General features: G+C 51.2%; 2 protein-coding genes across 4 annotated transcripts in view; one reads left to right on the forward strand and one right to left on the reverse strand.

The window, feature by feature from the left end:
- HPD (4-hydroxyphenylpyruvate dioxygenase) overlaps positions 1-3,555 on the reverse strand; it is an 11,592-nt gene extending 8,037 nt beyond the window's left edge. The window contains exons 1-3 of one of the 2 annotated variants that reach the window (XM_019538732.1): positions 3,477-3,555; positions 3,179-3,205; positions 1,916-1,978 (exon numbers count right to left, since the gene is read on the reverse strand). In XM_019538732.1, coding sequence (XP_019394277.1) covers positions 1,916-1,978; positions 3,179-3,205; positions 3,477-3,479 — 93 coding nt within the window. In that variant the 5' untranslated portion in view covers positions 3,480-3,555. Of the gene's footprint in view, positions 1-1,915; positions 1,981-3,178; positions 3,206-3,476 lie in introns of those variants that run through there. The other variant, XM_019538733.1, reaches the window with a different exon arrangement.
- A 2,275-nt stretch (positions 3,556-5,830) lies between these two features.
- Positions 5,831-11,270, forward strand: PSMD9 (proteasome 26S subunit, non-ATPase 9). 2 transcript variants are annotated; one of them, XM_019538734.1, is made up of 6 exons: positions 5,831-5,977; positions 6,436-6,538; positions 7,482-7,675; positions 8,232-8,333; positions 8,842-8,930; positions 10,018-11,270. In XM_019538734.1, exons 1-6 carry the CDS (start codon positions 5,876-5,878, stop codon positions 10,043-10,045), a joined length of 618 nt encoding a protein of 205 aa, XP_019394279.1. In that variant the 5' UTR covers positions 5,831-5,875; the 3' UTR covers positions 10,046-11,270. The 2 variants fall into 2 exon arrangements, with proteins under 2 accessions (XP_019394279.1, XP_019394280.1); XM_019538735.1 differs by having other exon boundaries at positions 6,439-6,538.
- The last annotated feature ends 334 nt before the right edge of the window (positions 11,271-11,604 follow it).

Consider the following 11,604-nt stretch of genomic DNA (forward strand, 5'->3'; position numbering starts at 1 on the left):
ACGCGCCCGGCGGCACGGCAAGCCGGGCCGCAGCGGGAGGGCCCTCCGCGGTTATTCGCGCGCACCGAGGGCAGAGAGGGCTCGTCTGTCCCAGAGGCTCGGCAGGCTCCAGCGGGCTCGGCCGCCAGCTCGCCTGGCTGAGGCACTTCTGACTCGCTTATGCTGCGGCTCAGACTGGGCAGAGCTCGCCCGCGCGTGCGGGCTGACGCTGTCGCAGCGCCGGGCACCAGCTCACAGCACGCACAGGGCAGAGCACAGAGGCTGCTCGAGGCCTCGTCCCGATGAACGGTATTAACGTGACCGGAGGCTCGCGGCACAGGGGGTGTCCTGGAGGTCCGGCGCGAACGAGCCGAGCTGTGCGCGTGCCAGGCTCAGCACACCCGCCGGCGGGAACAGTGCGCCGGGCCCTGCTCCGCACAGTGAGCCTGGGGCAGGAGCTACCGCTAGCGACGCAGGAGAGAGCAGGCCAGGCTGGCAGAGCTGCCGGCTCCAGGATGCTGCGTGACCCCTGGGATGCTCTTTCCAAACTCCTTACTGACCTCTCACGCACGCCCCTACCCTCACTGACATGCAGAGAAGCGTTTGCACGCGTGGGCTGGCCCAGGCTGTCTGCACAAGTGCTTCCATGCGTGTGCAAAGAGTGAAACGCTCCTTTTGGAAGTGCAGCCTGGGACGGGGACCGAAAGCAGGTGCACCCCCTCGTCCCTAGCATGCAGTGCATCACCTCCAGCTGGCTTTCCAGTTGCAGAGGTGCTCTGGGAGAGCGGGGCTCGGAGAGGCAGACCGTGGTCGAGACACTTGGGCTTGATCGCCCAGGATGGGCTGGACTGAACTCCCTGCTGGCAGTGACGGTGGCTTTCTGCGGCGCCTTCCCAGCCGCCTGCAGAGAGTCACTGCGTTTTGTAACCTTTCCCTGCATCTACTGTCTGAGATCTTTCACTTCGGTGGGAGCTAACAGGACCAACCCAAACCCAGGAGAGATGGTGTAAATACAGTCCCTCATATGACACGGAAAGGAGTCCAGCAGCTCAACTTCACGCCAAAATCTAGCCTGTGGAAAGTCAAACAGTGAAAGAAAAGGTTTCTGGGTAAATCAATGGAAAGAAAAACATATGTTCCCCAGTTGTTGCAACCCCCATGCTGCAACGTGAAGCTAAAGCAGGAGAACTGGAAAGAGAAGCTGACAAGCTGAGTACAAACATGAAACTGGGTGATCCGCTTTTATTTTCCACACGCCATATAAAGGCAAAGAGACATACAAAGAAGTGCGACATTAAAATGAACTTTGTAATATTTTCTATGAATCTTGGACATGGTTAGAAACAAGATTTTTAATATGGGATGATTTATCTGCCTGTGAGATCAGCCAAAATCAATATCTTATCACTTCGCAAACAAGGCTGCCTTTGACTAAGTCCATCTGAACAAGTCCCAAAGGTTGGGTACGGGCAGCAGCCAGGAACTCCCTTCCCTTTCAAACGGGGGCGGCTGCGTATCTTTTGTGGGTTAACTTATTTTGGTTTTGCACTTGGTTGGAGGGGGTTTTTTAAATAATTTTTCTGAATTTCCGCTCAGGAATGGAGAAACCTGCGCACGCAAATGTACCCATCGGCTCCCCACTGCAGGATGAGCAGCCCGCTCACCGTTGCACAACGGTGGTCCAAAGACCATCCGGGAGAGCGCTCCACCCAGGGCAAGTGCTGAAACGCTTCCATCTGCGCAGGATCATCCCAGCCAGTCACTGACGGGATTTTAATTGGAAACACGTCCCCCGGACCGTCCCGACGCCACATGCCAGATCCTCCCCCCGCCCCAGCCAATAGCGAGGGCCGACTACGCCATACCCCTGCTCTCCAAACAGTGACTGTGCAAGCGGGGAACAGCACATGCAAGCAAGCGAGTTGTCTCTACGCACCTGCTTGGCATTTCCAACCCAGAACGTGATCGAGTGGAAGTGGAGGAATCGGCCCCTTTCAGGCTGAAACAAAAATTCTGGTGACCGAGCCATACTTCAGTGCCGTAAAACCACACGTTAAGGCTGAGGCTGTTTCTGCTTCAGCGTGGCGTGATGGGTGGGCTCCGTTACAGAAGTATGGCAGAGTTGTGCATTTCTTGTTCAACCTAAGTTAATTAACTCCTAGGCAAACCACAAATTTGAGCGCGGAGTTTTATAGTCTGTACAAAAAATATCTGGATGGGGCCACTGAGGAGCAAGGCTTTTTTCCATGACTTCTAGCCAGAGGGACTTTCGGGCGGGCTGGGAAGCCGTACTGGGAGCTGACCCCCAGAACAAGCAAAGCAATTATTCTTCCTTCCTGAGCCCCGCACAGAACAAGTCCGAGTCGTCTGGGTCAGGGAAGGCAGCGAATGGAGCGACTGGAGAGTCGAGCTCTGCTCCCAGTTCCTGGACTGGAGCAGGATACCGGAGAGTAACAGCAAACAGGACCTGTCCTGCTCTACGTGCAACCTCCACCATTGTTCCGCTCCAACGTGATTTTGCTAACTTAGCGTTAAAAATTAATTTTCCTCTGGGAAAGCTCTTACCCAACTGCAAATGGGAAGCCAAATCAGAGGTGACAAACCCATGCTCAAAAAGGAGATGTTAACCAACCTCTTTGCAGTATTTCTTAACGTTAGCTGAGCATCAGCTATGCTTCCTTGCCTGGAATTTGACATCCGCTGTCTCCTGTCTCATAATTTTTAACACTGTTCATGATTAGTGGGCGTAGTTTGCAGGAAAGGCAATATATAAAGACAAGTCGTGCTGTATGGAATGGTATTTAACAATTAACTGTAACTCTGGCGTATGCATCACTAGTTTTAGAACGTTATTTCAGGTCTTAAAAATATTTAAATATACATTTATAGTATTTAGAGAGAAGTATTGCAACAAGTCCTGCTTATGGTTAGGCATGGATGGGTTAGATTTTAATTAGTAATCCTTTCTTCCCCCTCACTCCAAAACAGTGAGGTAAAACGTGTGTGTAAGTAATTGTGATTTATGGAGAGCAGAAGTTATGAAGCTAAGTCCTACGGCAACATTATGTGATCAGAGCCCATTTTTGCTTTTAATTCCACCCAGCAATCAATTAGTAATAAATTAATATAATCAGTACAGTATTAATAGTACCAAAAATTATTTTGGAAGGAAACCTATTCCATGCAATTGTATTCTTACCTTTTGTCCTTTGTCTGTGTACGTTGTCTAAAGAGAAAGAATACGTATACGTATATGTTAGCATTTAACAAATGCAAATTCATTCTCCAAATATTACAATCCCTGCTGAGTTTAGAGAAAGCAAGTTTACTGCATTGAGTTCCACATGCTGATTAAAAAGTTTAATTTTTCAAAGTATAAAAAATGTACCAGTAAATTCACAGAATAAAAGATGTACAAATACGGCTGAAGATGTACTCATCTTCCTCCATAGTACACTAATGGCAAAATTGAAAAATGAATCATTTCTAAGCCTCACCATTTTTGGAAGTTGATTGGTATGATGGCACCAAGAGAAAGTGTAACTCCAAATGCATTCAATATATCTGCAGGGTGAGTGAAAGCCCCTCCCTGGCTCCACCTTCCCCAGCTTGTAATCTGAAACATTTTAAACCAAATTATTTACTTGGTTTGGACTGTAGTCATTCTGCCCTTGGGAGTGGGGGGAGTTCAATAAAACTGACCCTGGGGGTGAAAGGACCCGTATTTATTTGAAAAGCAAGAGGAGAGGCTGTTTATCAAATGCAAGACCAGAACCCCTGTGTCTCTAGCCACGTTAACCCAAGCAAAGCATACTACGAACCGATTCTGATCTCGCCGCCACATGAACCCAGACCCCCGTACTCCGGGTTGACACCAGACTTCGCTAAGATCAGACTGTGGCCCAGGCACGTTGGTAGCGGGCACCATCTCCTTCAAACAGCATGGGCGCAGTAGCACGCTTGTTCCAGAAAGACTTTCAAATTTACCGGGAGGCTCAGCTGGATTGGTCAGGACGCCAGTCCTGGGAAAGCGCCTTTCAGTCCTGGGTTGCTTTGCGCAGCCAGAATATTCTAGCAGTGACCAAAGTACCTGTGACAACCCCAGGTCACTGGGACCTGCAGCAAAATTACTCCTGGCTTCGCCTCTCCAGACTGCACGGCCTGGGGACCACCGCCTTGCAAACCACCACTGAATCTGAACACCATTGTCATGACTGGCAGGCACGGCTCTTTGGGTAGACGGGATATCTTTTATTAGACCAACTGAGTTGTTGGTCTTTGCAAGCTTTTGGGCACAGTCACCCTTCGTCAGGCGTAGGGAGTCTCTGCTGGTCTATGCTGAAAGCTTGCAAAGAACTTTTTTCTAACTACTCAGTTGGTCTAATAAAAGAGATTGCGTCTACCCAAAGAACCTAGGCCGCCTATGTCCGTAGACCGGGGCGGGCAATTATTTTGGGCGGAGGGCTGCTTACCGAGTTTTGGCAAGCTGTTGAGGGACACGTTTCCCTCACCGGCGGAGGGAAGCAGGAACAGCCCCACAGTCCCAGGCCAGAAGCAGGGGCTTCTGGGTCCTGCTGTCAGCTTCCCCTGGGTGCTACTGCCCCTGGCTCCAGTCATCTCTGACAGGCAGCCAAGAACAAATAAATATTAATTTTCTAAATTTGTTAGGGGCCCTGTGGGCTAGACAGAATTGCCTGGAGGGTCAGATCTGGCCCGCGGGCCATATATTGCCCACCCCTGCCTTAGACCAACAGGGCTACAACCAAAAAACCTTGTCACTATTGGGTTTTTAACAAAGTTTTGCAGCTAGTGGGGGCAGGGAATTGTCTGCGGGCCAGCCCACCACAGACGTGGGCTATCACAAACCCTTTCTGATCGCAGAGTCCAGCCTGCGATTTGGCCAGACACTGCGGCATGATATTGGGCGACACCACCGTTAGTCACGGCGGGGAGCTGGGGAGTCTCATCTCTGGTGTCTGTTAGCGACTGGAGCCCCAGCGCTGCCCACGATGCTCTTCTGCTGGGCTCAGCTGCGCCTCCGTATAGCTGGAAGCGGGCAGGGGCTGGGGGGGAGGTAGCACAGGTGCAACGGAGAGCACGATCTTTGCCGACTATTGCAATAAACGCCCTCTGCGCCGGCTCAGGGGAGCGCTAGGAGGACCAGCCCCGTCTCAGTCCTCGGTCTAGTCTGGAAGGCGCGGCGAGCGGGTCGAGAGTGCCGCGGGGCTCGGGCAGAAACGTGAATGCGCCTCGTCCGCGCCGGCTCCGCTTCGCTGGGTAAAGGGGCCCGGTAGGTGCGCGGCGTTCTCTCCCCGGCGTGGACAGAAACCAGCGTGCTGTAGCGAGGCATCGCCCGGGGCCGCCGCGAGCGAGGCGGCGTCTCCCGGGGCACGAGGACCCCCCCGCCGGCGGCCGTGCATTCGGTTTTGCGGGCGTTGGTGGGTTTCGATGCCTCGCCTTGCACGAGGAGTCCTGCGAAGACCCAGCTGACAGCGCTGGCCTCTGATCTTTCTGCTGAGCCCTTGCAGCAGGTCACAGGATCGGCCCCTCCGGGCTGGCGCCCCCAAGCCGGGCCCCTTGGTGCTGGTGGCAGGCAGCCCGTCCCCCTGGTTGGCACGGGCAGGGGCGCAGCTCTGACCGAGTCAGCCCCTCCGGTGCAACCCCGCCTGCCCGCCCCGCCCTGCAGGGCCTCGCGCCCCGCGCACGTGCTCTGCAGCCCGCCCCGCCCCTTCCGCGTTGTTGACTGCCAGTTAGGTTCGCCCTGCCCCGGCCACCGTCGCTGCGCCCTCGGCCCCGCCCCCCGCCGCCGGTCCCGCCTTTTCGCGTTGTTGTTTACTGTGACGCGCGGGCTGTCCTGCCCCGGCCGCCGTCGCCGCCGCCTCGCTGCAGTGCGGCCATGGCGGAGCCGCCCGTGAGCGTGCAGGACGTGCAGAGCCTGGTGCGCAGGAAGGACGAGATCGAGGCGCAGATCCGGGCCTGCTACGAGCTCCTGGAGGACGTGAGTGTGCGCTGGGCCGCGTGTGCGTGCACGCACGTGGGGTGGTTGCGTGTGTGCCTGAGTGTATAGCAGGGGCTTGTGTGTGTATGTGCAGGGGTTGTGCATGTGACTGAGTGTAACAGGGGCGTGTGTGCGCGCACGTGCCTGGGTGAGAGAGGGCGAGGGGGGGGTTGTGCGTGTGCCTGTGTCTCTGCGTGCGTGCGTGCGCGCGCGGGGGTGTCGGAGGCTCTCGGGCAGTGCGAGGGGGGGGTCGGCGGTGCCCTCGAGCGAGCGTGCACGCGCGCACGCGCACAGCCTGCTCCGGGGGCCGGCGCGGAGGGGCTCCTCGTGGTGCTCGGGGCCGTGGATTGTAACGGGCTGAGACTGGGGCTTGCCGAGCGCGGCTGCCTCGCTCTGTCCCTCCTGAAACGCGGCGCTGGGGGCAGCGGGCACCATGCGACCACCCTTCTCCCTTGCAGCAGAAAGGAGTCGGGATGAGCGAGCCCCTGGTGGATGCGGAAGGCTACCCGCGGGCAGACGTCGACCTGTACCAGGTCCGCACGGCACGGCACAACATTATCTGTAAGCAGCGCCGTCTTCGCGGGGCTTTCTTGGGGCCCTGGTGAATGATGCAGACCGCGTGTTGCCAAAGCTTGGCTTATGTCGTGTCCCCCGGGGCAACTATGAATAGATTTAGTGGCGTACAATGTCTGGAGACTCAGACCATGGGAAGGACACGATTCCCTAGAGCCTCAGCTTCAGTCGTTAGAGTGAAAAAGGTGGCAGGGCTCCGGGCCATGGTTTGCCCTTTGCATTTAGCTCGATTTGGAGTATAAAGAAAAGGTGAGGGAGTCGAGTTCGAGTTTTGTTTGTAACCAGGTTTGCTCCCTGCCTGGAACTAGGAGACAGGGCAGGGAATGAGTCGGTGAGTGACACTATTTGCATTAACGGGCAGCATGCGGAGTGGTTAGGACGCTTCTTATTCTGTGAACAAACCTTGTGTTTAATAAATAAAAAATAATATAGTCAAATCTGTTATGTATACAACAAACATGGGGCCGAAAACTAGGTGATGTCTCCTTCGAATGAATCCTGATGACGGATTTATAATGAATTGGTCCCTGTGTGAAAATACTTTGATGGAAAGGGAGTTTGGTTGCTTAATTTTTTTACGTTGCTGTTGATCTCTCCAGCTCCCGTTCCCCTCTAAGGGGTTATCCACCCCTAGGCGTTCTTACCGCTGTTATAACATGGCTGTCCCTGTGTGAGAGAGATGTTAATTCATAAGGAGCCCTGTTTGTGCACTCTGTGGCCACCGATTGACAGCTGTTCCATGGCCCTGCTCACAGCCTATACGCAGGGCAGTGTTCAGTGGTGACCGTGTTTATAATCTGGAGCTGCCCTGCCATAGGGGACCTGGTAGTGTACTGGGAAACATGGGCTGATTCCCATAGGGTAATACATCGTGTGCAGGAACACCGCGTGCTCATTCCTCCCATCTCTGAGTCAACCTCCCTCTGCCCAGGTCTGCAGAATGATCACAAGGCCGTGATGAGGCAGGTGGAAGAAGCGCTCCACCAGCTGCATGCACGGGAGAAGGAGAAGCGTGCCAGAGACGAGGCAGAGGCACAAGCCGAGGCAGTGAGTCGGAACCAGAGCCTGCCTCAGCCCTTCGCCAGAGTGAATGCTGTCACACCGGGATCTCCTGCCAGTCTTGCGGCAAGTCTGGTGTTCTTCCTGCCCGGGGAGCAAACGCCCGTGAACTGTGTTCTGTCCCAGAGACGGCGGGTGGTTCTTGCCACCTACCTGTAGTCAGAGCCAGGGTTTGAGCTACTGTTCTTCATCCTCCTTCTTGTTAGGTGCTTGGTACCTTTCCCCAGGGACATAATGTTTCATGGCAGCCTTTGCAGAGTGAAATAACTTAGTTAACGTTTATAGCACCTTGCAGGGGGGAGCGTCCAGTGAGGGAAGTGCGTGTGGGGCTGGCATCAGAAGACGTGTACTGCTCCTAGCTGCACCACTGACGTGCTGATGGCTTTGGATAAGGTCGCATTAAGGCTGTATGCCTTAGATTCCTTATCTGTGTGACGGGGATGAAAAATAATACTGCCTTATCTCGCTGTGGGTTTGTGAGGCTCGCATGTTGAGAAGGGTCTTAAGACCCTTGAAGGGAGCACCTGACTAGCGCTTTGGGTGAGAGGTGCGCCACAAACCCTAAGCACCGTGTGTCCTTTGAGGAAGAAGATTCTTAGTCTCCTGCTTTCTCTCTCTAAAGGGATTACAGGTCGATGATGAGATCGTTGAGTTTGGCTCTGTCAACGCGCACAACTTCCAGACTCTGCAGAACATCGCCACTGTTGTGCAGCACAGTGAAGGGGTGAGCAGGTTACTGGCTTCTCTGGTCTGATGGGCTTTTCTCTAGTGATACTTAATAGAGTTCATTAGTCTCACGTCTCTGCTCCAGACACTGTGTGTCAGCTTCTGGGCTTGACTGTTGGTTTCATCACATGCCACCCCCAGGCTCTTCAGTGAGAGAGCTCACACTTAACTTCTCTTTCCTGGACTGATGGAGCTGGTAGTAATGTGAAGGCATCAGGCTTTGCTTCTCACGGAAGCTCCCCATGCCGAACATTTGAGAAGTTCTCTTCAGAGGTCTTGTTTTTTATTCTCACAGGAGCCTGTGCTGAATGACGGCGTGTTACTTCACTAGTATTCATGGACATGCTTTACGGAGGAAACTTCCCTGCAGTCCTTCATGCCCCCCTGTAGCTAGAGGTTCAGTGTTACATGTCCGGTAGCTCTCTGGCTCCTATGCAGCCAGGCAAACAGAAGAACTCGGGCAGCGTGATGGGAAAAGGTGCCATTCATCTGTTTGTTCGTTTCAGAAACCGCTGAGCGTGAGCGTGATCCGTGGAGGCGAGAAAGTCCACCTTGGGCTTACACCAAAGCGCTGGGCAGGGAAAGGCCTCCTGGGGTAAGCTTCCCAGTATCTTCTGCAGCTTTGTCCATCTGCACTCATGCAACTGACCTGCCTTACGCTGGAGAATCTCACTGCCAGCCTGAATGGAGCCTGGGCCTGCTTGCAAGCACTCCGGTCTTCCTGCTCTGTCCCAGATCACTGTTCCCTGGGAATCCCCTTTGTGCTTCTCAGCTTGATGCTTAAAGCTAAGGGGACAGACACCATGTGTTGCCCTTGGGATCTGGCTTGCTTTGGCTCCAGAATCTCATATGTGCCCTTATAGTTGAAAGTCAGATCAATTCCTGCCCTTTCTGAGTGCCTCCTCGCTCATTCTCAAGGGGGAATCTTATGATCTGTCCAGCTGGTTCTGTTACCGAGGCTGTGCAATCACGGGTGCATCCAAGTACAACACATGTGCCCAGCCACTCGATGCGGGGGAATCATCACACTATGTAGATTGGCCCAAACTATGTTGTCATATTACTGGATCCTGTAACAGCTCCGGGTCTAATTCTTTTGCTGCAAGAATTGTTTATCACTTGTACCAGGTGTATATGCAGAGGGAGATGGGGCCTTTGATCTTTTTCAGGGTGTAGCATGTTTCTTTCAACACTGTTATAACCAGGCTTTCCACTCCATGCAGGAAAAGTCAGATAGGCATGCAGCTATAGAGTATCTGTGCTGTGGAGCATAAAATGGTTGGGATTCTAGTCTAGCCTGGATCCTCCCTCTTCACAATATGGTATGCTTCTCCACTTAGCAGAGTGGATGGACATTTGCACAGGATGGGAGCCAGGCTCTCTTCAGCAAGGAGAGAACTAATACGGCAGAGTCTGTTGGTCGCTCTCTGTTCTGTGTTCTAATCTCCTCCTTGGATTTGCTGCGTACTTTGTGCTTCATTGAAGGGCACTCTAAAATCTGTTAGTATTAACTCCTTAAAAGCTGGCTGTTCCTGTAGGGAGAGCTAAGGAGATGTGTGGGGGGGTTTGGTTAACAGGAGGAGCAGAGTGGAGCTAAGGCTCTTTACAGGTGAGTTCAGAATTCTCTGCAGTGATGCAGGAAGCCTAATTTAGTTCTTCATTTTTTTTTTTTTTTTTTCCAGCTGCAATATTGTCCCATTGCAAAGATGACTGCGGCTTGGAAAACAGTAACCCTGAAGTTGCTTCTGCTTTTATAACCTCCGATCTGGTTTGAAGAGTTCCCTTATGACGTGCATCTTCTTGCTAAATCTGGAATGTTTGTGGTGGGCTCAGGGGCTTTGACTTCAAGTAATCAGATATACTGAACCTAAACGGGTTTCAGCACACCTGTGCACAGGCCTTGCTAAGGAATTGTACCAACTCGTAGGGGATAGTTCATAGAATTAAAGGATTTCACTGACGCTCGTATAAATGTGAGCTCAGGTGCAGTCCAGGCTTCTCTTCAGTTAAACTTCCACAAATAATTCCATGCCCTTTATTGAGTATTGTCTTGTGTGTGATCACAAGAAAGTAGCTTTTGACAATAAAGATTTAAGCACTTTTTGTGATAATATATTCATTTTCAGTTCTTTCATATTCCTTCCTGGACAGGTGGTACTTTTTGTCAAATATGCGGCGATGTTACAAGAATCTCCTGGTAGCGTTATCTACTATGTATTACAGCAAATTACCAAAACAGCTTCAAGAAATGTAATATGTAAAAAATTCAAACCATATGGATACAAGTCATTTTTGAGGTCACTACATTGGAAAGAATTTTTAAAAATACCCAAGTATTTATTCTGTTTTAAGTGAGTGAGTGGGATAAGGAAAGTTGGTGTTGGTGTGTTTTTGTGTCAATATATATTTTTCATGGTTTGGACTATGAAAATTATAGCCTCATTTTCTATTCCCCAACTTTTCAACTTGTAAACACTTTCAGGGTTTTTTTTTATTGGCTTTGGTTTGTTTTAAATGTGTTTCCATTTGGATTTTTAAAACATGAATAGAATTTTTTACCTGATTTCATTACAACTGTCATACTTTTTGGAAAAAAGTTATTTTCATGAATGCTTGATTTTTTTTTTTTTGTCCAGGTGTACAAAGACAGTCCCGCTAAAGAACCAGCCAGAACCAGCTTGGTTTTAGTATTGAAAGATCAGGTTTTTTGTTCAGGGTCCATAGACTGTAAAGGTTTAATAAATTATTTATGTTATAACCACACTCAACATACTAGTCCTGTCTGTTTTACATGGTTTGAAACGCCTCCATGGAAGATTTTATAAGCCAGGGCAATTAGCAACTTCTTGATCTGTTTGAACTCTGAAACAAAAACACTGATAAATGTATCGGATTAAATATTTATGAATCCTTTGTAAGTGGGATCTTCATTGAAGTGTGACTGTCTGGCTTTTATTCAGGAAATATTTGTATTACCGCTGTGTAAACCAGTTTGTGGCTGGATAGTAAACTTTTCAAGAAAGGTTGATTTGCTTTATAGCGCTACTTCTAGGAAGTAGAGAGAGGTTTTGGAGGCAGTTGCCTGATGTGGATATACTGACACCTAATCTTATACTGATCTACACCCCATCTAGCTCTCTTGCCTTCTTTTGGGTTGCTCTGAAGTAGCTAAGGTCTGGTGATTAGGCTTGACCTCTTTTCTTGGAAAATGAATGTGAAAATGAGGTTTTCAAGTTTGACCTGTGGTGCACAAATACTGTGTTTGTCAA

The sequence above is a fragment of the Crocodylus porosus genome, unplaced genomic scaffold (assembly GCF_001723895.1).
Source record: "Crocodylus porosus isolate Cpor-Errol unplaced genomic scaffold, CroPor_comp1, whole genome shotgun sequence".
NCBI lineage: Eukaryota > Metazoa > Chordata > Crocodylia > Crocodylidae > Crocodylus > Crocodylus porosus.